The sequence below is a fragment of the Hylobates moloch genome, unplaced genomic scaffold (genome assembly GCF_009828535.3).
Source record: "Hylobates moloch isolate HMO894 unplaced genomic scaffold, HMol_V3 SCAFFOLD_9, whole genome shotgun sequence".
In the NCBI taxonomy this organism is placed as follows: domain Eukaryota; kingdom Metazoa; phylum Chordata; class Mammalia; order Primates; family Hylobatidae; genus Hylobates; species Hylobates moloch.
Genome location: NW_026652284.1, coordinates 37,197,998 through 37,225,185, shown reverse-complemented (window position 1 = coordinate 37,225,185; position 27,188 = coordinate 37,197,998). Strand labels below are relative to the sequence as shown.

Here is a 27,188-nt window from a genome sequence, read left to right as displayed (position 1 = left end):
GGATGAAGTTGTTCTTGGGAACTGCAGAGACAAGCAGTTCTGTATGGTTTCAACACAAATGGGTTGGGAAGAACCCTGGCACCGTGAGCAATAATAGCGTCACTACCTTTTTCTAGTGGTGGGAGACAAAAACTTAGCCAGACATATTCAACAGTAAGACTCAACAAAGAATCTTCATGATCATGGACAGAAACTGAATCTGCCACATTTCTAGTAAAGTTCTTTCTTGGTTAATTAAATGTATTAACTCTTCCAATTTCTATGTGCTATTTGTCCTCACTCCCCAAAGATTACGGCTTAGCTCAGTGTCTGCAGGTGATTGTTCTTCTCTTGTTGCAGGTAAAATCATCCACGATGCCCTCCAACATCATTCCCAACCATGGTTTCCTGTTTCCCCTTCTCTTGCAGAAGTTCTGGAGGCCCACAGAGAACAGATGCATAAACACCACTGACCAGACACAGCTCAGCAAGCCCTCTCTCTCTTCCTTCCAGCAGCTTGGTTGTCCTCAAGGAGTTCCTCAATTTCATACTTCTGAGGGTTATATGGGATGGTGAGGGGTGGAGGAGAGTAGCACAGATTGAAAAATACATGAATGTTGGCTGGGCACAGTGGCTCACGCCTGTAATCCCAGCACTTTGGGAGGCCGAGGCTGGTGGATCACCTGAGGTCAGGAGTTTGAGACCAGCCTGGCCAACATGGCAAAACCCCATCTCTACTAAAAATACAAAAATTAGCTGGGTGTGATGGCGCAGGCTTGTAATCCCAGCTACTCGGGAGGCTGAGGCAGGAGAATCGCTTGAACCCAGGAAGCAGAGGTTGCAGTGAGCTGAGATTGCACCATTGCACTCCAGCCTGGGCAACAAGAGAGATGCTCCATCTTAAAAAAAAAAAAAGAAAGAAAGAAAAATGCATTAAAGTGTACCAAAATAAATATATGACAGCTTTTAAATTATTTTCCATGGGAAAAAAACTTACAATTAGTGACAATTACTTACTAAGGGCCTGCTGGGCTAGACATTGTGAAAGATAAAAAGTTCAGGACAGACTCTGTTTTCAGGATGTGTACGCTTTAAATGTGAAGTTAACACAGGGCAGAAAAGTAGATACACACATACACACACATATCTATACACACACACCTACACACACACACACACATACATACACACACACACAAATACTCCTGAGACCCAAAGGAGGGAGACATCACAATGAACAAGATGAACAAATGGTAGGATTTTCAAAGATTCTTTTCTTTTTCAGCAAGGAGGATGGAGTGGGCAGGTAGGGGATGGTATTTATTTCCCAAGCAAATCAATTAGAAAAAATATTTGTATTTCAGTAAATTTATTTTTTTCAGATATAAGGCTTTTCCATGAAAAACACTCTGATTATTTATGTCTCACTATTTAATTATCTAATGTTATATAAAGTCATATACGGGATGAAGAATCAGAGCCAGTCACATTATAGAAAATAATCTGTGACTTCCTAATCTTGCCATGAGTAGCAAGTTATTCTAACAGTTTAATCATGGAATTATTCAAATTTGCTCTGTTAACAAATTGAAGACTTTCAATCAAATATGTAACACTGCTGAAATGAAGAAATATTTCCAGTATAAATTGGACTGAACTGATAAATCAATGCTTTCTCCTCTTCAGATTCAGATTTAAAATGATGGTTGTTTTTCCGAGCTGCAAGAAAAAAAAAGTTGATTTTTAAAAGGATCAGATGACAAAATCTTCAAGAGACTATTTTATAATATTTCTTTCTGCAATCAGCATTATTAAGTGGGAAAATATCAACAAGAAGAGAAATGCGACTGCTCTGCCTATAGAATAGCCACCTTTTTTTTTCTTTACTTCTTTAACAAACTTACTTTCCAAAAAAAAAAAAAAAAGAAGAAGAAGAAGAAGAAGGAAGGGAGGAAGGGAGGGAGGGAAATGCTTTACAAAATTTCCCCAAATAAAGCAGTGCCCGATTTATGGCACAGTCGCCCACGGACACAGCAGCTGTGCTGCATTCGCCCTGCAGCATATCCCATGCTATGCTCACTCCGCAACTCATTCAAATACTTACCAAGTGGCTATGTGTATACAAGACTTGATACACAGCCTGGGGATGGAAATATAAACAGAACAGGTCCTAACACTCAAAAAGTTCAGCCTCGTAAACACACAGAATCATATGATAAAAATGTTTTTTGGTGTATCATCACTGGATGCTACAAGAGTAAAAAGGATGGAGAAAGTGGCGAAGCTGAGGCAAACAGAGAAGGGAGACATTTTCACAGGTAAGGCAGCATTATGAAAAACCAGGAGGCACAGTGAGAAATTTGGCATGATGAAAGCTGGAATGTGAGGAGGTGAGAGCTCCTAAAGCTCCCAAAGTCAAAGTAAATACAGGCTCTTACGGCATTTTTAGAAAGAAGAATGTTGGAAGATAAAGACCACATAGACCAAATGCCACGTGACTACTACTGCAGCAAATGCGGCACTGCCACTGCTGCCCTCATTCACTCCACACACACATGAAAATGTTCCTTTGGACTGATACTACTGTATATGGGATACTTTTTTTTTTTAATTTGGAGTTTTTGTCATAAAACCATCCACTCAGCTCTGCATGATTCTAAAGCAGAGTGAACTCAGTAGGAAGTACTTGACTTCCCAGCAATGGCAGGAGAGTTGATAAAAACTTAGGGCAAGCTTGGAGATGGAATGAAAGCAAAGTTCACTGAAGTCTTTAAATGGCTATACCTCACCAAAGTGATCTCTATCCTTTACAACTTGTTTCTGTACCTCTGTCTTACACAGCTAGTCTCACTTAACGTCATTGATAGGTTCTTGTACTACTTTTAAGCACAACGATGTATAACAAAACCAATTTTTTTCCAATGTTATAATGTTATAACCAATGTTATAATGAAACGACTTCAAAGTAAATAATGTTGTTCAAGGACCTGCTACACACAGTTCCGCTTAAATCGTAGGACTTACTGTACCTATCATGCTCAACTAAGAAATAAGCATCTACAACCAAATTCTCGATTTTTCCCACAAACATAACGCAGCATGAATATGTCTGTGTTTTCATCACCAAAAAGCAGGCAGAGTTTATTTGCTTTCTCCAGTATGCCAATGCATATAGACAGGTAGACTTAAAATCACAAACTGGTGGATATACATTCAATCTGTGTCACTGTCTTGGAAAAGTAACATCTAATTCTCAGACACTGTTATAATTACAACATTAGCCTAAGAAATAGAGAGTAATGGGAAGAATCTAAATTAAAAGTATCCAAGAAGAAAGAGCTTGGTGTGGCAGTCTGCACCTGTAGTCCCAGCTACTCAGGATGCTGAGGCAGGAGGATCCCCTGAGCCCAGGAGTTTGAGGCTGCAATAAGCTATGATCACATCACTGCATTTCAGCCTGGGCGACAGAGCAAGACCCTGTCAAAAAACAAAACAAAACAAAAACAACAAAGAAAAAGAAACAAACAAAAAAAAACTCTCAACCTTCTTCACACTGTTGTTCAAGAATTCTGCCCACTGAAGCATGTATGATACTGTTAATTGAAGTAACTGTCCTGGTTTTATTAGAATACCTAACATCTCAATTTTAGGGCTTTCACATTATTTAACATTTGTATTATTCTTTAAAGTTAAACCTATAGAACTTACAAAACATTTATAGAGCCAAAGCATAGGCAAAAGTTCAGATGAGGGCAATTTTCTTCAAAACTACCCCAGAATGACAAAATTATGTACCCTCATATTACCTTCATTAACAAAAAACGCTGCTAAATAAAATGCAGTTTTCACAGCATTAGGTGCATGGGAAATGCCATCCAAATTCTTCCACTCATAAGGTGCTTTCTCTGGATGCCACTGGACACCATATATTGGATACTTATATCCTGTAAGAAGAACACAAATTAGTAAGTAGTAAGAATGGTTTAAGATGTTACTTATAATGAAATTGGTTTATGTATTATAAAACATTATATAATTCACAATATCAGACAAGGTAAAATTGTACATATTCTCTCAGACACAAAATAATTGCCATTCATACTCAATGTGAAAATTCCCAGCAACGTATTTCACTGATACAGCAACCTTTTACAATTTGTAGGACGATTTGCTTTTCGAGATACTCATAGCAAAGTAGAAGCTGAGCTGAGGAATCTATCCCTGTCCAAAAGCGAGATGCACATTTTACTGGTGATTCAAGTTTCTTCCGCAGTGGGTCTCTTTCTCCCCTGTCTTGTAGCATGCTTTTCTGTGCTCCCATAATGACTTATTCATATGAGAATGAAGTATGGCAGCACTTCTGGTGTCCTTTTACACAAGCCAGTTTGTCTCTGCCTAAACTGTGTCTCTCTCTCAGTCTGTGGAATGACTTATGACTTTTTTTAAAATATTTTTTAGAAGTTTAAAAGCAGACATAAAACGAGAAGGGACACAGAGCTGTTGACAATTGTCAAAGCTGATAGACACCCAGGGTTCATATTACTCTCTCTACGTTTACATACTCATGAACAATTCCACAATTCAAAAAAAAAAGTGAGTATGTGTAATAGTTACCTTCAGAAAAATGTACATATTTGTCTCTTCTTCAGATGTGCCTTTCCTCATTTTGATTTGAAAAAAACAAATCTCCCCTCTATTATTTTTTGCTTTGGAATTGTAACCATGACCACCATCAGAAAGTACTTGGAGAAATGAAGAGAATTAATGAAAGAAGAGATACCTAGGAGTACGAGCACTGTCGGTTCTCATCCCAGTAAGCTTTCTGACTAGAGAGCAGGCCACAGAAGGGAAACATTTTATCCCAGCTTTGTGGGTATTCACAAGAGGAAACACCTGCCTCATGCAGCTCCAGGCACTCAGCTCCCTGCCTCCCCCACATCCGTGTGACACTGCCCTTTTTCCTCTCTATTCTGGGACTACCTGTGAAACTACCAGCAAGAGACCCACAGGCTGGGGGACTAGGAAATTAACTGTTACAGTTAATTGAAAGGCAGATCTTCTAGTATATTGGATATAAGTCCTTTTTATGATTTAAGACTTTTTTTGTCCTCAATAATGCTTCATGCATTGGAAAATATACATATATATATAAGAAGTCTTCAAAAAGCTCACAGAAAATGTGTATTATGAAAAAAATTATGCAAGGATTTCAACATTCTTTTGCACCAAAATAAACTTGTAGTAACTTGTATGAACAGGATCCAGTATGAGGCACTAAGAAGGATAAGACATCAGTTTTAAAAGAACCCCTGTAACAGCAATATGAATTTTGCTAAAATTGAAGGCAGAAAAAAACAGCAAATTTATGGTGAAGCTTGGATGGAAGAATGGTGAAACCGCTGATGCTTTACGAAAAATTTATGGGGATAATGTCCCAAAGAAATCAGCAGTTTACAAATGGATAACTCGTTTTAAGAAGGAATGAAACAATGTTGTAGCCCTCAGGGCAGACTATCCACATCAATTTGCCAGGAAAATACGTATCTTGTTCATGTCTTAATTGAAGAAGATCGACAATAAACAGCAGAACCAACAGCCAATACCACAGACATCTCAGTTGGGTCAGCTTACACAATCCTGACTGAAAAATTAAAGTTGAGCAAACTTTCTACTCGATGGGTGCCAAAACCATTGCACACAGATCAGCTGCACACAAGAGGAGAGCTTTCAATGGACATTTTTAACAGGTGGGATCAAGATCCTAGAGCATTACTTTGAAGAACTCCCACTGCAGATAAAACATGGCTTTACCAGTATGAACCGGAAAACACAATCAAAGCAATAGCTACCAAGAGATGGAAGTGGTCCAGTCAAAGCCAAAATGAACTGGTCAAGGGCAAAGGTCATAACGTTTTTTTGGATGCTCCAAGGCATTTTGCTTGTTGATTTTCTGGAGAACCAAAGAAGAGTAACATTTGCTTTTTATGTGTTTTCAGAAAGTCAGCCAAAGCTTTAGCAGAAAATCGCCCAAGAAAGCTTCACTAGAGTCCTTCTCCAGCATGACAATGTTCCTGCTCATTCCTTTCATCCAACAAGGGCTATTTAGTGAGCATTTTGATGGGAAGCCATTAGGACCTTATGGTCCTGATTTGGCTCCTTCTGACTTATTCTTGTTTCCTAATCTTAAAAAAATCTTTAAAGGGCACTCATTTCTGTTAATAATGTAAAAGACTACATTTGACATGGTTCAATTCACAGGACCCTCAGTTCTTTAGGGATGGACTAAAAGGTTGGTATCATCATGGGCAAAAGTGTCTTAAACTTGATAGAGCTTATTTTGAGAAATAAAGTTTACAGTTTTTATTTTTATATTTTAATTCCATTTTTCCCACAAACTTTTTGAAGTCACTGACATTCAGTAATGAGTGAGATTTACTCTTCTTTAGTAAACTGCATTACTAAAAGACCAGTGCAGTTTCCTGAAAACTAGGAATCATGCCCTGCCTCACTGATTTAGATAGAAGTATCAAGAGTGGAAAGAAAATATGCAAATAATAAAGCATCTCAAGTGTTCCTATTCTGGAGGTGGGAGAAAATTTTCAAATGAGCCTGGTATGGCATAGTCAAAAGCAGAACCAACATGGAACCTGATTTCCTAACTTCCAACCCAATACTCTATCATTTAAATAATTAGGCATTCATTCAACATCTATGAGCCCTAGAAACACAAAGGAGAGTAAGATACAGTTCCTGATCTCAATGAGCTTTTCATCTACAGAGATGATAGAACAAGAGCAAATACATGCATTAGGAAGCATTCCCACACAGCACAAAGCACCAAGGTTGTGGAGAAGAGGAATAATGGTAGAAAAGGCCTCTAGGGACGACAAGTGGCCTGGGTTTTTCGAGATGGCTAAGAGTGCATCAGGAGAAAGGAATAGGGGAAAGGGGGAGCTTTTCAGAGAAGAGGAAAGCACATGAGAAGCAGTGCAGAGGCAAGAAGCATGGCTCTGTGGAAGGGCTGTGTGTAGCAAACAGGTCGTGCAGGGTACAAGCTAGAGGTGAAGGCAGGGAGAGGGCATGAGGAAATAAGCTCATAAATCTAGACTTCATCCTCCAATGCAGAGGAGCCACTGAGGAGTTTTGTTCAGGCAATACTATCAGACTGGTACTTCAGCAGACCACGAGTGGGTGGCTAGAAGATGGGTTTCTGGAAGCCTTAAGAGGCTGCTGCTGCATCTATCCAGGTGGCAGGTGGTTAATGCTGATGTAGCGAGGTACATTGGATTGGGAGGAGAAAACATGACTAATACTTCCAAAGCCCTTCGACTGTCCCTCCCACCTCTTCAGCCCAGTGAGAAGGACTCTCATAATTATTCATCACCCCATCCTTTCCTTAGATTTACTACCAAACAATACATTCTTTTTTGCCAAATTTTAATCATCATATAAATGAAAACATACAGCATGTATTCCCTTGTGACTTGCTTCTTTAACTCAAAATTGTCTTCATGATTCATTCAGTGGTACATGCAGGTGAGTCCACTGATTTTAATAGCTGTATAGTATTACTTATCCTTTGCACTACTGGTCTTTTGAGTTGTTTTCCATTTTTTTTGCTGGTATGAATATAATGTCATGTACATTTCTATCTACGTGAAATTATTTCATTAAGGTATTTTTTAACCAATGAATAAAACTGCCAGGTAACAAAACTGGAAAATGTTTGATTTTACTAAGAAATGCCAAAATTTTTCCAATCGTAAGTGCATGACAGCACCCACTGTGCAACATCCTGGGTAACATTAGTTATCAGCAGGCTTCTTAATTTTGCCAATCTGATGGGTATAAAATGGTTTTTTACTTTGGTTTCCATTTGCATTCCCTGATCAGAAATTACACTGAGCAACTTATCTCACCAAGCCATAAGTGGACAGGACAATCAAGTTTTTTTGGATGGTATCCATTCACATCTCATATCCTTTTTTTTTTTTTTTTTTTTTTTTCAGGCAGAGTCTCACTCTGTCGCCCAGGCTGGAGTGCAGTGGTGCAATCTCCGCTCACTGAAACCTCTGCCCACTAGGTTCAAGCAATTCTCCTGCCTCAGCCTCCCGAGTAGCTGGGATTACAGGTGTGTGCCACCATGCCCGGCTAATTTTTATATTTTTAGTAGAAACGGGGTTTCGCCATGTTGGCCAGGCTGGTCTCAAACTCCTGACCTCAAGCGATCTGCCTGCCTCGGTCTCTGAAAGTGCTGGGATTACAGGCATGAGCCACCATGCCCAGCCCTCATATCCATTTTTAATAAGCTATCTTTTCTTCTTAAATCATAGCTTTACTTTATATAAGCTAGACACATATCCTTTGTCAGTTATATGCATTACAAATACCTCCCCTTTTCTCTGTGATTTTTTTTTTATGAACACAACTTCTTCATTTGATTGAATTCATCAATCTTTTCCTTTATGGTTTGTTTATATTTTGTCTTCAAAACTCCTTCCCTTAAACAAGATCATAAAGACATTCTCCTTTATTTTTTCTAAAACCTTATTGTAGGGTGCCTTTCTCCCTAGGTCTTTTATCCACCTGAAAAATTTTTTTTTAATACGGAAAAAAGAGTCTGTCTCTGTCCTACTTTTTCCCTTCCTTGTAGAGTTCTGGTTAGGTATGTTAGGAATCACTTTACCTCCAGATTCCAACCTTTCTTCGGACACATTTGGCATTTACATTTACATGTCTGGCTATGTTGGATTCTGAATGTTTCCTTCACATCTATCTTCTATTCTAGTTCATTAATTTCTCCTCAACTGTGTCTAACCTTCTGATTAACATGTCTACTGAGGGTTTTATTTCAATTATAATTTCTTATTTTTTTGAAACAGAGTCTTACTCTGTCGTTCAGGCTGGAGTGCTGTGGCACAATCTCAACTCACTGCAACCTCCAAGTAGCTGGGACTACAGGCACGTGCCACCATGCCCAGCTTTTTTTTTCTTCTTTTTGTATTTTCAGTACAGACGGGGTTTCACCATGTTGGCCAGGCTGGTCTTGAACTTCTGACCTCAGGTGATCCACCCCAGCCTCCCAAAGTGCTGCGATTACAGGCATGAGCCACCACACCTGGCCTCAATTATAATTTCTAATAGCTGAATTTGGTTATTTTCAAATCTGATTGTTTCATGCCTATATTTTCAAGCATTCTTATTTCTTTCTTTAAAACTTAAAATATATTATACTTTATCTCATAATACTAATATCTAACATTTGTGCAGGTCTGCTTCCACATCTGTTATCTCTGCAAGTTCTCATTCACAGTGCTTGCTTGTGCATTAGTAGTATTTTGGCTGTGAAGCATTCATTTTCCTTCAGACTTCATATATTGAAATTCCTTGAAGCCTAGGATGAATGTCTGGTCCTCTCAAAAAAACTATTTACATTTGCTTCAGCCTCACAAGTGAGGGCATTACCAGTCTGAGGCAACCTTGAACAAAATTACTCAAGATTTGTCCAACTTCCCAGTTAGTATAACGCTGGCCACACTAGGAGAACAGCCCATCATTATAAACACTCAAGGCTTTATTCACTGTCCCCCACCCCACTCCCTTAGCCCCAAAGCTCAAGATGGGCAATTCTCCTGGCCATTCTATAGGGGGATTTCAGGTGTATTTTGAGTTCACCCTTACATTGCTGGTATAACCATCCAAGTCCTGCTCCATGAGATACTATTCATACAGAGAGTTCTGACTTTGTCTCAAGTTCTCCTGATTCCATAATAACACTGGTTTAAATATTCCGCTCAACTCTTAAAATTTTGGACCTGAGTATCTTTATTTCCTTGCCAATTCATCAACGTATTTACTATGTTTTTCTCTATCACCCACATTTATTTTGTTGTTGGCTGGAGGAAAGTCTGTCAAGGTATTTAATCTGCAATATTGCTAGAAACAGAAGTCACTTTCTTCATTTCTTTCTTCATCCTCGCCCCCTTTATTCTTTTACTTTTCTTCTTCACCACCCCATTCAGGAAAATACCCAGGAAAACTGCAATTAATTTGAAACATGGACAAAACATGTCTCCCGTCTCCCAAAATGCCCTAACACCCATCTTCAAGTCCCAAAGTAATATGATTTTATTGATAAGAGACATATAAAATCAAAATTTAAAAATATAAAATAAGTGAAATAAAGTATACAAGTTATAGTGATATACCTTCCATTGTTGAAATAAACTCAATCTCGCCATCTGTATTTGTAGTTAAGACATTGAAAAACTTCTTTAACTTTTCATTCATCGTAAAATTCTAGAATACGAAAATAAAACAAAATAATTACTTCTGCAGTTATTCTAAACATATTAATTTCATTGTGTAATTAATGTGATACCTTCATGGAGAGGCTCCACTTATGGAAATTGGCAGTCAGAGGTTCTACTGCTAATGACAGCAACAACTCAGTAGGAAAATTCTGGAACATTCTGCTGTGCAATTGACCTGAAATAATTTAAGTACAAGAGAAATAATTTAAACACAAAAAAATGAAATCCACTGAAGTCACTTACCAGCACCCAAAGAGAAGCCATTATGAAGACATAATCAAGATGACTAAATGATAAGCAAAACACATCATTTCCATGGAAGTATTCCAATCAAGTCACAAAATGTGTTTAACATAAACTCAAATATGCTCCAGCTATAAGTAATTTTCTTCTAGAATTTTAATATGAATAAGTAAAATTCTTCTGATATGAGTATTGGCAAGCTATAGACAGGCAGGGAATCTTAACTAGATTTCCACAGACTATTCTGAAAAACAGTTAAAACTTTCCATGGGTGTATGTATTTGCCCAGGAAAGGATGCAAAACTTTGAACATATTTTCAGAGGTATCTGGGACAAACAAATAAAAATACAAACAATGTAGAAAAGAACATGATCCAAGCTAAGAAATTTTGACTCGGTAAACAGATCAAAAAGCAATATATCTTAGTGGTCAACCCTGAAGGTTCTGCACAGACTCAAACACCAACAAACAGATTTTGAAAAAAAGACACTGATGTTTTCAAGGCGATAGTGACAGCTGTTTCAAACCAGACCCCTTATTCTTGCTAGAGACTTCCATGAAAACCACAGCACCCTGAAACATTCCTTTTCTGTATAAACCGGGTTCTGGCAACACAACCAAAGTACTCTGACCTAATACATGTACTTCCCACCAGGTTTTTGCAATTATTAAGTGAGACAATGGAAGAAAGAGCTTTCAAAAGCATAAAGCATTCTACAAGTTTTAAGTATGACTGCTACTTTCCTTGCAAAATCCCTGTGAGAACAGAAATAGCTGGTGGCTTCAATTCTAAGCATTCGGAGATCAAGTAACCTACAATAATCATTATCTACTTATACAGAGTGATATCATTAAGAATCTATCTGGTCTTTGTCCTGGGTTCCTGACAGGAAGCTTCTAAAAACCCTTGGAATTCCCGGAGTGATAGAAGTATTTTTGTTGTGCTAATGTGGTAATTCAAGGTGGGTCCCTCAATTATTTCAGGATGAAGACTAATCATCAGAAAAACTAACTTCATGATTAGAAAGTTGAAACTTCGAGCCAGCCCAATCAATCTCCAAGTATGAAAGAGGGGCTGGAGATTGAGTTCAATCACATAGGCAAAGATTCAATCAATTATTTCATAATAACATTCCAGTAAAAACTCTAGACACCAAACTCACTGGAGTTCCTGGTTGCTGAGTAAATACAGCGCTTCCCAGTAGATCCTCTAATCCCAGCACTTTGGGAGGCCAAGGTAGGTGGATCACCTGAGGTCAGGAGTTTGAGACCAGCCTGGCCAACATGGTGAAACCTTGTCTCTACTAAAAATACAAAATTCAGCCAGATGTGGTGGGGTGCCTGTAGTCCCAGCTACTCAGGGGACTGAGGCAGGAGAATCCCTTGAACCCTGGAGGTAGAGGTTGCAGTGAGCCAAGATTGCATCACTGCACTCCAGACTGAGTGACAGAGAGAGACTCTGTCTTAAAAAAAAAAAAAAAAAAAAAAACTTATTTAATTTTCACAGAAAAAAACCCTAAGGGTTAGACCTTTTTGCAAATGCAGACATTGAACCTCAGAGAGGTAAAATGATTCCTGAAGGTCAAAGTGAGAAAGCTAGGAGTCAAAACCAGATCCCATTTCAGAGTTCTTCATCACACACAGTCCTCATATCACTAGAAGCAATGAGTTATTAAAATTCACAATTCCTTAAGTCATCCTCCTAAATGAGTACAAGGATGCTCATTCACATCTTCAACATGTGTAAATAATTTAAACGCTAATGTTGTAAGCATTTTTTCCTTCAGGGAAAAGGCTAAAAAGAAAATAAAAATAAGCACTTTTACTTTCATATGTGCTACTTACTAATCCTGCCCAGCAAATATTTTTTAAAGGGTTGAAAAGAGTACTCTTACCTCCAGTGAAGTTCAGCGGCATTGCCACGTCAACAGTATCTGTGACAGTTAATAAGCACTCTCCACTAATCAGTAGTGAAAGCTCTTCAAATCCAAGGCATGTGCCCCACACAGGAAAATAGTCTCCATCATCAAAACTCTTTGCAAGTGGAAAAAGAGAAAACTAAGTTTATTCAAACTTTTCAAAATAAAAAGTAGCCATATCTTTTGTCATAACCAAATAGGCACCCGAGTTACACATGGATTTCTGAAGAATTCTCTAGGATCCATAAGTAGGCTATCACTTAATCTCTCTTCAGACCAAGCTCCCACACAGGCTGGAAAACATAAGCTGTGGACACACTGTATATCTTGACCCAAAGACTATAAAAGCCTACAGATTACTGACCTTAGCTATTAAAAGTTTGAAACAAGTATTTCTAAGGCTAAAAACAGTTATTTAGGGAAATATTTAAGCAGGATTGGTAAGATACTAGGGCCAGCAAGATTAATTTAAAAATCGCTGTTAATAGTTGAGGAGAGAAACAGTAAAGGTTTGAGCTATGGTACAAAGGCAGTCCCACTGTGAACATTAGAAAGGAGAACTCAGAGGCTCAGAAGCTCTGCTTGACATGGAGTCTATGGTAACTGTGAAGAAAGTTCAAACAGGATTGAATGAGTTGGGAAGAAGAACAGATTTCAAGAAGAGGTGAGAATTAATAACATATAAACAATGCCCATAAAAAAAAAAAGAGGACAGAGAGAGACATCAGAATGTCTACACTACATGAGGACATGGTTCACATTAACAAGCATCAAGAGAGGGGCACTCAGCAGGGCTCTGAAGGGTCTCTGGAAGCCCAGGATTAGATGAAGCACATGGAAAATAGGCGGGAGCAGCCAAGAACAGGCGCCTCAAAAGTGAAGGTATGATGAGGCTAAGGGTAATTTTGAAGGGAGCATTACCATCTGCTTAAAAAATGAACTACTCTCACAAAAACTTACAAAACCCACCTGGAATAATAAGCAGTAACTGATATTTACCTGTATGGACAAGTTGTAAAATATTTTGGCCACTTCAGCATAATCTGAGCGTCTGAGGTCAACACTTCCTCCAGGGAAAAGGATTCTGAAACAACGTTACATAAATCAAATAGGGTGTATTTTGCCACCCCCTACCCATACAGACACAGAAAACAATCTTTTTATTTTAAAACAATTTTTCTCATTACATATGCAGTAAGATCCTTGAAGAAAATTAGAAAAGTAAAGAAAAAAGAAAATATAAAATATTTACAATCCCAGCCATTCAGAAACTACAGCAGTTAACAACACTTCAGTGCAGATTTTCCAAAAACTTCTTCAAAAAATTTATTTAATGAAATAGAGTGTGGGAAAATTAAAAGTAAATAAGTAGGGGAGGGGCAAGAGTGCACAGAGCTAGACAGCAAAGACAGACAAAATTCCAGGTATAGCCAGGTTTTATGAAGGTGATCTGTGATGCCAAATCAACTGCAGGTCCATAATTATGGGTAGGTTTTAGCTCACAAATAATTTAACTATAAAGAACAAGCTGGTCATAAAAATATATTTAAGCTAGAATTAAATTTCTACAAGAATTTAATTCTTATCACCCTGAGTCTCTTCAGAAATATGCACAGTATTAGAATTTTTTAGTATTAGTATTTTAGTAGAATAGTTTATTTTAATAGAATATTTTAGTATTAGAATATAAAATATTTTAATAGAATATTTTAGTATTAGTATTTTTTTCAAGAAACATAATTATGATTCTAGAAAAAGTCTAGGAAAAGAAGGCAGTTAAAAATATTTGATATTATTTTATACACTTATAAAGGTGAAATATAGAAAAATATTTTACCATGTTTTTATACCAACTTTTAAAATTAAACTTTAAATTTAAAATTTATAGCAAGGTCTTGAAAGAACCAAGGATATTCAAAAGAGGTAAGAAAAATGGTATTAATCATATTAAAATTTTGAAAACATTTAAATATGAGCTTGAGATATGTGAAATATCACTTGTGAGATTGTTGTTATTCAAGAAATATATTCTGTTTCTTCCATGAGCTAGACTCAGTACTTGCCTGGAGAGACAAACATGAGTGGCTTTTGCTGTTAGGAAGATCACAGTCTAGTAGAAAACTTAAAAGCATCTGTGTGGGAGAATATCTACCACAAATCCAAGCAGAAAATCCCACAATTAAAAGTGGCTTAGTGAAGACTCATTAGCGTTCTCTCTTTCCATTAACTCAATTTTTTTTTAAATTTTTATGTTTTGCATCCCAGGTCTCCAGCTTATAGACATTAACTTAGTATTTAAAAAGCTGCCGATGACTAAATATGGTATGTCTAACCCCAAAGTCCTTTCATGCAGCAAAACCTGACTGTCCCTCCTATATGACAAACTCCTTAAAGCATGGCTCTGTCTTTTCATCTCTGCATTCCCCTGCAAGATACTATGGGGTCCACTGCATAATAGTGACTCAATAAAGGTGCTTTTGAAGTCACGTTAGAATATGGCTCATGTTCTGGTGACAGAGATATAAATAAGGCCCTTAATTTAACCCACTTTGGAGTGCACTTTGGAGTGCAGTGACTACACGAGACAGAAAAAGGGCTTACAGGAGCAACAACTAGTGGCAACGCAGAAAACAAGTGAGGAAGATAGAAAACGGACTCCTTTTGCTGGTTTGCATGAAGACATACTGAGCATCTGGACAGGCTAGCTCCCAAAAGTATGTATTCCTGTCTACACTGCTACTTGACTCAGATTCCTCTCCAAACAGGAATGCAATTGGGGAGAGGGTGGGAAGAAAATGAAGTGATTCAAAAGGTCTATTTTCGAGGTTCTACTATTATATTCTAGCCTAGACTTAATGATCTTTGTCCATGCCAAAGTACCTTGCACACAGCACATACTAGGCATTGTAAATGTTTTACTAAATTGAACTGATTTTATGGTAAATATTTACTGAACCAAACTGAACTGAAGGCAAATAATTTTCTAAACATAGCTTTTTAAAAGAAACAATAAATTAACATGGTTTTAGAAGTAAAAATAATAAAGCTCTTTTTAAAAAACATTTTACAGTAAAATACTTCCACCCTATTCCCAATCAGAAATGACTGCCATTAAAATCTGCTGTGTTGATTTGGTAGAAATATGCATATCTCTTCACCCCTACCTTTAACAAAAAGCAAACGGGGTGTATGCTATACACACCATCAAGTGCCTTGCCTTTTTCACATGACACTATCACATTGTTCATAGGACAATGGTGATCCAAGTCAGCATCTATAGATAGCCTCATTTTTTAATTCCTGCATAGTATTCTATTAAATGTACATAGTCTGCTTTATTTAACCAGTTCTCACCTGACGAACTACTGGGTGACTGTCAGACAATACTACTAATACAATGCATAGATTTGAGTCTAAGTCTTCATGCAAGGTGGGAACATATTTATAAAATAAAATTCCTCCTCAAGTTCCCAGGTCAAAGGGTATACGTGTTTCTAATTTCAATAGGTATTGCAATATTACCCCAAAAAAGACTACATGACTTACATTTCCTCTAATAAAGTATGAGCACACTTGTTTCCTCACAGGCCCTAGAGAGTATAAGCAAATTTTCTGATCTCTGCCAACATGGTAATTAAATGTTTTTGATTGCTGTAATTAGCCTTCTTTCCTAAAATTAAGAGTGATGGTGAACATTTTTTTTTCATATGATTAGAAGTCTTGTTCTGTGAGCTAACATATCTTTAGTGGTGAAACCAGAGGACAGAACATTTTTTTCCAATTTACCTGAAAAAAAAAAAAAATCAACATCCTCAGACTTTGGACTTATAAACCCCACATGCAAGCAGTATCCCACGCCATTCAAGGTAGCTTCAAAACATTTAAGACAAGCATTAAAAGAACAAAGATTAAGCCACATGTTTAAAAAAATCATGTGTCTACTATGTAACAATTATACATTTCCTAACCTGCCTCTTCCTCTTTTGAAGGACTTTTGCATCTCCCAAGAAAATAAATCCTATAAGAGAACTCAGAACACTAATACTATACCACTCTAAGACAGTTACATAGAAACATGTATAATATTTATATGATTTCTTTTACAAAAGCAGACATATGTAGACCACTCATATACAGTATGAAACCAATGCTGCCAACTTACCCATTAATAGATTTGAAAAGCATTTCATAGTCTTTCTCTGTAAGATCCAGCCTGAAAACAATAAAACAGTTATTGTTATATTTGTGAAACTTAGAAGTAAACCTCTAAATGAAGTCTCCACATTACTTTTAAAAAGCCAAGTAAAAACTAATTTTTAATTACTAAACAATATTACCTCTCTACTTTTCTAGAGGCATTTTTGCAAATCACTTGAAAGCCACATAATTTTATCCTTGTTTTGCTAATCAGACAAGTAAGTATGTTTTTCTGTGATCTAATGTAATTTAATATTGTGAATATGTATTAGTATGCAAAAACAGTAAAGACCGTGAGATTTGGCCACCAGTAATTTCTCTACTAACCAAGAACTACAAAAAAGAAATGTAAGAATATTCAGTAGTTTTATGTAAAGACTCCTTTAAATAACTTTATTTATCATGCCTATTTAACTACAGGCAGCTCTGGCAGATTAAAAAAATTATAAATAAACGCCAAGTCTCTGCCTGATCCCATCCCAACAAACTAGTTGCAACAGTCTAGGGACTACTCTGCATTTCAAAGTCAGGACGGCTCACATCTAGTCTGAACTGAGGACTACAGAGGGATGACTGTAGAACAGCCTAACTGCCCAGGTAATTACTCTGAAAGACCTTGATCAAACACCCCTTAAGGGCCTCCTAACAATCGCCATATTATTGGTGACTTTATTCCCTTTCTCCAGAAAAAAAAGATGGGATTAATCTGTGATATATGGTGAGAACATTTACTAAGTCACAGTAAGATATCTGCTCTCCCAAAAGTTCAATAAAATGCAACAATAAGGGAAGAGAGCACCAAGTTAGTGAAATCCTGGCAAGAACTCTCCCACATTTAGCAGCCTTCTGTTTCTGTGAGAGGATAAATGGTACCTGTCCTCTCAACCTGCCCTAAAAGAAGCAGACTTATGATTAGATGTCAACTAGTCCATTTCTGCCCTCAAAGAAGTTTTAGGGGGAGGTAAGGTCCCTCACACCCATTATTAACTAGATAGACACTTGTGATATCCAGAACACAGGCTGTGTTTTGCCAGCAAACAACTCTGGGATCTACTCTAAGTCCAAACAAGCTTTGCAAGTCCAGGTCTGTCTTTCACAAGTTCATAGTAATCTCTTCCTGACAGCCACAAAGCAATGGCTGATACCAGAATGGTGCTGACCATGGTCTCAAGTGGAGAAAATACTGATATGTAGCCCTGCCTCGGGAAGTGATATGATAGGGAGGTGAAATATGAATCTACAGGTACCCAGTATTCTGCCAGTCTAATCTCCCCAGATTGTGGCAACAAAAAGGAACCAACCAGTCAGGACCCAGAATTCTCCCCATGGATATTTAAACCAAAATGGGCAACCACCACCAGGGACCAAAATGGATTTAGATCACACAGCTGCACTCCAAGGATTCCTGCCAGCTAGCGGTGCAAGCTAGTTTCAGTCATTTCATTAATTCTAAATAAATGGCTCCCACACTGTCCATGACTATAGTTTTGGTCCCCATTTATCACTATTAAGAGACCTAATTGTCACAGGGGAAGGAGTGTGCCATGTCACAACTCTGGTGCCTAGAGGCCCTGGCAGAGAATACAGCTGTTAGTTGCATGTTGTCAGACATTTTTTGAAACAAAGGTCCCTTTCAACAAGGTATGAGACAGTTTACTCTCTCCTTAACTGTAAGGAAATGGCTTCAGCCTGGTGGTGATGGCAAACGACACACAGCTTTAGCAGCATGAAAAGGACGGTAAGGCATTGTTGCCAATGGGGAGCGTTTGCCCCATTTAAAACCCAATCTAGATAACTGTCTTCAAAAGAACCAAAAATTCAGACTCTTATAAAGTCTGATTTGTGGTCTTTGGGGTTTTTTTGAGAAAGGTCTGGCTCTGTCATCCAGGCTGGAGTGCAGTAGTGCCATCTCAGCTCACTGCAACCTCCACCTCCTGGGCTCAAGTGACCCTCCCACCTCAGCCTCCTGAGTAGCTGGGCCCATAGGTGCACACCACCACTCCCAGCTGACTTTTAAAAATTTTTTTATAGATAGGGGTTTTTCCATGTTGCCCAAGCTGGTCTCAAACTCATGAGCTTAAACAATCTTCCCACCTCGGCCTCCCAAAGTGCTGGGATAATAGACGTGTGCCGCCGCGCCCAGCCTGATTCATGTTTTAAAATGCTGTGTGAACAAAACATGTTTTTAAATCAAAAGCAGCAGTCCATGGGCTCGTGTTGCTACCTCTAAGGAAGCAGGACACTCTGTTTTCCACTAGTCCCACATTGGGCATTTATGACAACCTGAGGGCACCAAGCACCTGAGACAGAAGGGGGCAGAAAGAAGGCAGAAGGAAACCAAAGACAAATTTCTTGATCTATTTCAGAATGCTTCCCAGGTCTCCCATCTCTTCCTCTTCACTTCTAAACCACAGAAGTTGACTCCCAGCATCCAAAATTCAGAAATGAACCTAACATCATCATGATCCAGTCTTATTTTGCATCAGGTAATCCTTCGCAGGCTAGTCTGTGAACTTAGCCCCTATGTATTACACTGTTTCTACAAGATCGCATGATTCCAATATACCTTAAATGAACTCTGAGAACCCAATTTCGAAATTAACCTATATGCTGACAGTCGTGTTCTCAGCATCTCTCATAAATACCAATATTCTGCAAAGTCATCCAGTTTCAAAACTCCCATGATTTCAAAACTTCCATCATCCTTATATATTAATTCCTCCCTGTGCCCTTTTATTAGTCATCACGTACTGGTGATTTTTTTAAACAACACTTACCTATCATTCCCACACCACCGGTGTAAGCCAAGCCCTCAACACTTCACACCTAGCCTACTGCAACTACCTCTAAACTGGTCTACCTGCCTTTAGGCATTTCGTTTTATTTTTTTAAAGACTTTATTTTTTAGAGTAATTTCAGGTTCACAGCAAAATTAAGGGAAGGTTAAGTATTTCCTATATAACCCCTGCCCCAAAACATGTATAGCTTCCTCCATTAACATCTTGGGTGGTACACTGTAACAGTTGATAAAAATACACTGACACATCATAATTGCCCAAGACCTAGTTTACATTGGGGTTCATTCTTGGAATTGTACTGTCTTCAATTTTTTGGATGAGTTTGAGAAGGACTGGTATCAATTCTGCTTTAGATGTTTGGTAGAATTCACCAGTGAAGCCAGCTGGTCTTGGGCTTTTCTGTGTTGAGAGGCTATTGATTACCATTTCAATCTCTTCACCAGTGACAGGTTTGTTACCTATTTCTTTATGATTCACTCTTGGTAGACTGTGTGTTTCTAACAATTTATTCATTTCTTCTAGATTACACATGTTGTTGGGATATAGTTTCTTGTAAGTAGTCTTTTATGAACCTTTTTATTTCTGTAGCATTAGTTGTAAAGTCTCCTCTTTCATTTATGATTTTACTTCATTTATTTTGTATAATTTTAACTTTTATTTTAGATTCAGAGGGTACATGTGCAGATTTGTTACATGGGCATATTGTGTGATGCTGAGGTTTGGGGTACAAATGATCCTGTCACCCAGGTAGTGAGCATAGTATCCAATAGGTAGTTTTTCAGCCCTTATCGCCCTCCTCCTCTAGTAGCCCCCAGTATCTACTGCTGCCATCTTTGGGTCCATGTGTACTCAATGTTTAGCTCCCACTTATAAGCGAGAATATGTGGTATTTGGTTTTCTGTTTCTGCATTAATTCACTTAGGCCTCCAGCTGCATCCACACTGCAGCAAAGGATAAGATTTCATTATTTTTTATGGCTGCTCTGCCTTTTGTCTCTCCTATCTCCCATCCACACGGTCAGCACTAACATCCCAGAAGAACAGCTTGCATTAAAAAGTTTCCCTGACGAAAACTCTGAAACACTGTTCTGAAGACTCTCTGGAGCCTCTTCCTCGGCTCTAAAACTCTGGTGTTATATGGGCTTCAAATAAAATTTCGTTTGAAAAATTAGATATGCTACTAAAATATTAAAGACTAATATCAAAAGCAAATGGTAATCTTGGTGTAGAAACAGTTAATTTAAATATAAAAGATCATACAAGAAGACAATTCTTATAAATCTAAACCTAAAGCCATTTTGTGGTACAATTCTCTAAATTGTAATATTTGCATTTTATTAGTAGTATTATATTTGAACAGTACTTTTGTTATAATTTTTGATGAGGAATTGTTTGCAAAAACAGGCTGTACAGAATAAATAGTGTTTTGTGTGTTAAATCACTCAAAATGGATTAGATGAGGGTGCTCAAAGATTCTAAAATACATTAATTTTAGCAGACAAGATATTATAAATACTTATAAGATTCTGGTTGTTAGCACCTTCCAAATGAAAAATATGGGAAGAATTCAGTTCTAAATGAAAATATGAGATGAATCATTTTATTCTTACAGGAACATTTTATCACAAAAATAATGTAGTGCCTTTAAAACTGCAATACGTATAATCCACACTGAAGCAACCCTAATGCATTGGTAATTTACAAACTTTTAAAGTAGAGTGTGAAGGTATTTTAAAAGTCATCTTCTAAAAACCTCCTTCATTCCCTAAGTGTTCTCTTATCCTAATATTATAGAATAAAGCTGGTTAAATGGTAGATTCATTAAAATTTTTTTTTTATTTCAATAGCCTTTGGGGTAAAAACGGTTTTCGGTTACATGCATGAACTGTATAGTGATGAAGTCTGAGATTTCAATGCAGCAGTCACCCGAGCAATGTACACTGTACCCAATACGTGATTTTTTATCCTTCACCCCGCCCCCCAACCACTTTAGATTATTTTACTCCATTACCTTCATAGTGTCTGTGAGGACCACCTTTTCTGGGGTAAAGGAAACTATCATTTCATTCTTGATGTTAGTGCATATGACATACAGTACCTCTAATGACGTTACAGGTAACACACAGCTTCCCACATTAAACAATTCAGTGAGAGACTCTAAGCAACATGTTTGTGTCAAAAATCAGGTGCAATGTTACTGCATTTAAACAGTGTAATCATAAGAGAGAAAGCACGAATTTTAGAGATATTAGGCAGTAATTATTATTATTTTTGAGACGGAGTCTCGATCTGTTGCCCAAACTGGAGTGCAGTGGTGCGAGCTCAACTCACTGCAACCTCCACCTCCCTGATTCAAGCGATTCTCCTGCCTCAGCCTCCCCAGTAGCTGGGATTACAGGAGTGCACTACTGCACCCAGCTAATTTTTGTATTTTTAGTAGAGACAGGGTTTCACCAGGTTGGCCTGGCTGGTCTTGAACTCCTGACCTCAGTAGTCTACCCGCCTTGGCCTCCCAAAGTGCTGGGATTACAGGCATGAGGCACCGCACCCGTATGCAGCAATTTTTTACACAGAGTAAAAAAAAAAAAAAAAAACACTGAATCATACCTTACTGGTACAACTCTTGCACCTGCAGACTCCAAATACTTTACATAGGATGCAGCAATATAGTATCTTCCATAGTTTTTCATGACTTTATTACGGCATTTTTGCATTAATATTCCTAATAACAAAAAAAAAGTTTAGTTTCAAGCAAATTTCTTTTCTTCTTGCTCAGAAACTGAAATATATCACAGCAAAAATATCATATTTTATTATTCCAATCCACAGAATTAAATAGGAAGTCTCTCTCCAAGTCCACCCATAGCCTGTGGGAAAGAAGCAGGGGAGGCTGATTTTAGTTTCAAGTAGATCTATCTCTCACCACATCAAGGAGGCCAAATAAGCCCCCAAAGAAGGCTTACAATAGCACTTGCAGCCTTCACACAACTGTAGACCTACTCCAGAATCCACCTAAAGAATACAGATCCTTAAATTTACAAGGCTGTCACTCCTTTCCCACACATACTCACAGACACACTGATTCCCTGACAATGAAGCAAAGGAGTGAAAATATCTTCCATCCACACCTCTCCAACATTACCTTAGCCCAAGCTATCAATATCTCCCCTCTCCCCACCACACTATTATAATAGACTCTTAGAAGGTCTTGTTATATCTTTTCTTAAGAAACCCCCCAAGCTCCAAGCAGCTCCCCATGTAGAAGCAAATCCGATCATATCACCATCCCTATTCCTGCAGTCATTCAATATATACTGTTGAATCATACCTCATGCCAGGCAACAAACTAGCTGCTGGCGACACATGACTATGAGTGAACCAAACAAAAACCCGTCCTGTGTGCATTAATTCGAGAGTGTAGCAGGGAGGGGAGAGAGAACAAACAATAAACAAGATAAAAAGGCATAATATATAGAGTGATGGCTGGTCATAAGCTCTAAGGAGAGAAAGAAGCTGGGGAAGGAGAGCCCATCTATGGAGGAAAGGACAGTCTCTTCAACACAGTGGCCAGGCGAGTCCTCCCTGAGAAGGTAAAACGTGACATTTGAGCCAGGAGTTCAGAGAGGTGACAGGGTAAACCACATTCATGTATTTGGGAAAACAGCAATCCAGGACAAAGGAATAGCAAGTGCAAAGGCCAGGAGTCAGGATTGTGCCTGTCACGTTGCAAGGAATCCATATTTTTAGAGCCAGGTGAGTGAAAGCAGAAAGCAATAGGAAAGGACATCAGGTAGAGATCGATCAGCAAGCAGGTGTCACCACTTTGTTTAACTACCTCAGTGGGTCCCTAAACTTTAATAAACTCTGTAAGACCCTGTATGCTCTGCCCCACCCATCTCTCTGGCCTCCTTTTACCAGTGAAACCCAGCCCCAACACAGTACAGCAATCAGTATACATCAAAACACATCTGTCGGGTGAGTACCTGTGCCTACTCCTATTCAGCACTTCAGCATTTGGAACACTTTCAGTGTCTCCGCAGGCCACCTGATAGGAAGAGCTGTTGTCTCTATTACTCACTTTTGTATTCCCAGCTTCTTACAATTGTTATTCATCAGGTATTCAGATAACATGTCAAATGCCAAAATTTGTTCAGTAAAACTTTTTCTCCTTACTGGTAGGTAAGATCATCTTCACTAAGGAATAACAAAGTTTGGCGAGGGAACGAAGAACTAGGAGTGTCATAGGAAATGGAGTGGTACAGGGTACATGGGGTGAGGTACCACAAAGGAGACATGGGGCATCATGGGAGCGCAAAGGTACCAGAAAGAGAAGTACATCAGAGTGAGTTCCACCAACATCTCCCCTTCCCCTGGGCCCACGCATACTCACTTTTCCCATCCCTGGGAAAAGAGCTCAAGCTGTTCTCCCTGTCCCTCAAAATGTGACCAAAATTCCACCAATAATTTAAGGCCATCTCACAACTTTTGTGGCTTGTCATCTTTCAAGCCTCTGCACTTCCTAGAGCAAGATTGTGCACATAGTCGGTACTCAGTTAACGAAGTTGTGCTGATCTCAGTGACCAAAAGCAAAGTCCCTTTTTTAAATATTTGACGCAGGGCTACCCCCGATTCTAGGAAAGGGAAAGAATCCCCTCTGCTTTTTTCCTCTTCTCTGGACACACAATATGCAATGTGTTACCTTAATTACAGCTTGAGTTAGTTCGTGGAGAATCAAATCACCATGTTAAACAGCTATGAAATAAGTTCCAAATATCAGTAAGCAACCCATTTGAAAATTGGACACTACCTATATGAAAAAACATTCGTCTACTTTCTGTTTAGTTACAGAATACAGTGATAATATTCACAGAAAAAAATAGTATGAAAGGCATAATCCTACAGCCAAAATAAAACTAATTTTAATGTCCACACACAAATTTCTTTGGGCAAATGTTAACCCCAGGATGATTTCGTAGGTAGCTTTCCTTGGGCCTGTCTCAAATGTGTGTTTTGGTAACACAGACTGATTTTACTATCTCTTTAAAACACAAATATGTTGGAAACGAAAAATTGCTGCATTTTTACACCAAATAGAACCTACATTAGGATATTAGCCACTGTTGTCCTCTGCTACTGAACATGACAAAATCCAAGTTATACCTTAATTTCTTGATTTTATATTACAATGCACTGGTATTTAAACACGCCATCAATACATTTTGATGAATGTAATGCATGTACAGAATTTGTAGATGTAAAATGAGTAAAACTTCCCAACTGTGCGAAAAAGAAATGTTTTATTTTAGTAGAAATTCCTAGCTGTGTACAAAAAAAGAAAATCCGCAGGATTCTTCATGGTGCACCCTCCTCCCTCCCACCTTTAAGAGTCATATGAGTCTAAAGGAATGAACCAGGTACCTCAACCAGGTACATTTCAGTACGACCTAAATAGTGCCCGGCCCGGGTTCCTCCTTGCACCAAAAGCGAAGCACATCTGGGGGTTTTTCCCGGCGGGGCGCACCAGCTGGAGCGCGGCGGCGGGAGGCGCCCAGCGCCAACACTCAGCCCCTCCCCGTCTGCTGTGGCCCCGCCCAGCCTCCTTACCGATGATGGGCTTCTTGGCGGTGTCGCCGTGGGGTCTAGACAGCTCGAGGCTCGCCACCCCGCAGAGTAGCAGGCCCAGCACGCACAGCAGGCGGCCCGGGCTCGCCATGGCGCTCACCGCCTCCCGCCGCCTTTCAAAAGGTCTGCGGGCGGGCGGGGGCTGCGGCAGGGACACCTCGCGGCCGCGCACTCGCGTGTGGCTCGGGTGGGCGGTGCTCCGCAGCGTGGCCCTATGGGAAATGCAGGCCCGGCGCGCTCTAGGCGGCCGTGGGGCGGCGGTGGGCGGCTCTGGGAGTGCGGCCGGCGCTGCGTGGTCGCCCCATTGCTGTCCCCGGTCCGCGACCGCGACCCCCACGAGCCGCCTAAGCGGAGACTCTGGAAACGCCTGGGGCGGGTACTGGGTGGTCTCCGCGTCCTTCCCTTTCAACTGTTACGTCGCTGTGGCCCTCAGTCACCCGTACAAAGCTGGGCTGGCCAACCCAGGTCCTCGACAGGGGAGGTTGGGTGTCCCCGGCCGAGTTTGGTAACCAGGCAGCGGGGAGGCTGGCGGGGGATTCTAGAAGGCGCCTGAGAACTGCGCGCCAAACGCACCGCCCCCTTGAAGGTCGGGGCCCTATCTCCGGGAATGGTGACAACGTTCGCTGTACGGGCAGCCTGTGCCTCTGAATGTGAATGTCCACACTTGCTATTTGGGGGCTCCCGGCATCTGTAGGAAGTGAAGAAGACGGGACGGCGATATGAACACGAGCACAGGCGCATCACTAGGGTCAGAACTGGGCCAACTCCGGGCGTCTACTTCGAAGCGGGCACGCCCAGGCCACGCCTGCAAACGGCGTCAGCTTCCTCTGATCAACCGCGGTCTGCGCCATCCACCGACGACCACTAAGCCTATCCACCGGGGCAGAAAAGATGACTGGTTCCTATTCATTAAAACTGTTGTGATTGTTTCTAAATACGTGGATATATAGCTTGTACTCAGTGAAAGTTCCCATCTATAAGGGCCAACTTAAATTCAGAATAAAACAAGAAGATTTGAAAACCTACTACATCAATGCTCAGTATTAAGGGTGAAAACAGATTGGACAATGTCTTTTTCACAAGAGGTTTAAATTTAGTAAGGAAAAAAGGCAGAAAGCGTGACTCGTAGAGACAACAGGAACAATTTTAGCATATTGCAAGAAGAGTAAATGCAGTGAATAGTCTGGTTTAACAAGAAAATAACGCTTATGTAGAAGGGTGTGGTGAGAGGTAAGCAATAACGGATGTGATGAAAGACATGAAAGGGCCGAGCTGGTTTTGAGCATGATTAAATAGACAAGTAGCCTTGTAAATATGAACTTGTGGTGCCAGAATAATTGACTATCCACTGAGGAAAAATTTTTTACCTGGCATTACACACAAAAATAAACTCGAGGTGAAGTGCATATGTAAATATGAAAGGCAAAATATTATACTTTGATAAGAAAATATATAAATATATGTTCGTAACTTTGGCTGTTGGAAGAGTTTCATAAAACATTAAAAATAAAAATGTTAATTAAAAATTGACTATATAAGAAAATTAAAGTTAAAGCACAAACTTGGAAAATATAGTTATAAAATATAAAGTATTTCTAAAATATGCGAAGAAATACTAAGAACAATGACACAATAGAAAAATGGAAAAAGAATGTGAAAAGCAAGCCAAACTTTCTGTAGTCATCAGAAAAATGCAAATTAAGATAATGTGTCACATCCATTAGACTGTGTAGAAAAACAGCCTGTTTCCTGGCAAGAGTGACACCATCTTGAAGCAAAACTATCTTGGGGACTGATGTTTGACCCACAGCATACCGAGGTGTTCTGCAGCAAAGGTCTTTAAACAATGCTCATAATATATATAACCCCTCATAAAGATGCTTATCTAACGTCCCCAGTGATCACAATAGTCTAAGAGCTAACTGGTTGCACTTGTCTTTACCCTAGAAGCTTGCTAAATAAAGCATACTTTCTGGAGGGCAAGTGCAGGGGTTGCTTCTGTTTGTCTCTACTAAGTGTTTCTTACTGAGAAATTCGATTGGTCAGCCTCTTTGGTCTCCCAGCTTCCTCCGTCTTTGGAAGCAGGTTTCCGTAAATTGACAAAAATGTAAGCCTTT

At 39.2% G+C, this 27,188-nt stretch overlaps 1 protein-coding gene and 1 long non-coding RNA gene across 6 annotated transcripts; one reads left to right on the top strand and one right to left on the bottom strand.

Annotated features, from left to right (window-relative positions):
• Positions 1-1,331: 1,331 nt before the first annotated feature.
• GGH (gamma-glutamyl hydrolase) lies at positions 1,332-25,651 on the bottom strand. 3 transcript variants are annotated; one of them, XM_032759683.2, is made up of 9 exons: positions 25,054-25,649; positions 22,057-22,171; positions 16,618-16,668; positions 13,455-13,539; positions 12,432-12,570; positions 10,361-10,467; positions 10,188-10,278; positions 3,775-3,923; positions 1,332-1,698 (listed from the first exon to the last, which is right to left on the bottom strand). In XM_032759683.2, exons 1-9 carry the CDS (start codon positions 25,160-25,162, stop codon positions 1,645-1,647), a joined length of 900 nt encoding a protein of 299 aa, XP_032615574.1. In that variant the 5' UTR covers positions 25,163-25,649; the 3' UTR covers positions 1,332-1,644. The 3 variants fall into 3 exon arrangements, with proteins under 3 accessions (XP_032615574.1, XP_032615573.1, XP_058299771.1); XM_032759682.2 differs by having other exon boundaries at positions 3,786-3,923; positions 25,054-25,644; XM_058443788.1 differs by lacking the exons at positions 1,332-1,698; positions 3,775-3,923 and adding an exon at positions 9,562-10,018 and having other exon boundaries at positions 25,054-25,651.
• LOC131384186 (uncharacterized) lies at positions 15,041-23,810 on the top strand. Of its 3 annotated transcripts, none has more exons than XR_009214784.1 (5): positions 15,041-15,169; positions 16,809-16,870; positions 19,019-19,138; positions 19,973-20,002; positions 23,629-23,723. It is a non-coding gene; the product is annotated as an uncharacterized LOC131384186 (long non-coding RNA). The 3 variants fall into 3 exon arrangements; XR_009214783.1 differs by lacking the exon at positions 23,629-23,723 and adding an exon at positions 20,472-20,592; XR_009214785.1 differs by lacking the exon at positions 19,973-20,002 and having other exon boundaries at positions 23,629-23,810.
• Positions 25,652-27,188: the final 1,537 nt, after the last annotated feature.

Bases quoted from the DNA above. Each gene is read 5' to 3' on its own strand.
- GGH (XM_032759682.2), bottom strand. From the start codon at position 25,162: ATGGCGAGCCCGGGCCGCCTGCTGTGCGTGCTGGGCCTGCTACTCTGC. The intron at 22,172-25,053 runs GTAAGGAGGCTG...TTTTGTTATTAG, and splicing joins CGCCAAGAAGCCCATCATCG to GAATATTAATGCAAAAATGC. The intron at 16,669-22,056 runs GTATGATTCAGT...TATTGTTTTCAG, and splicing joins GCAAGAGTTGTACCAGTAAG to GCTGGATCTTACAGAGAAAG.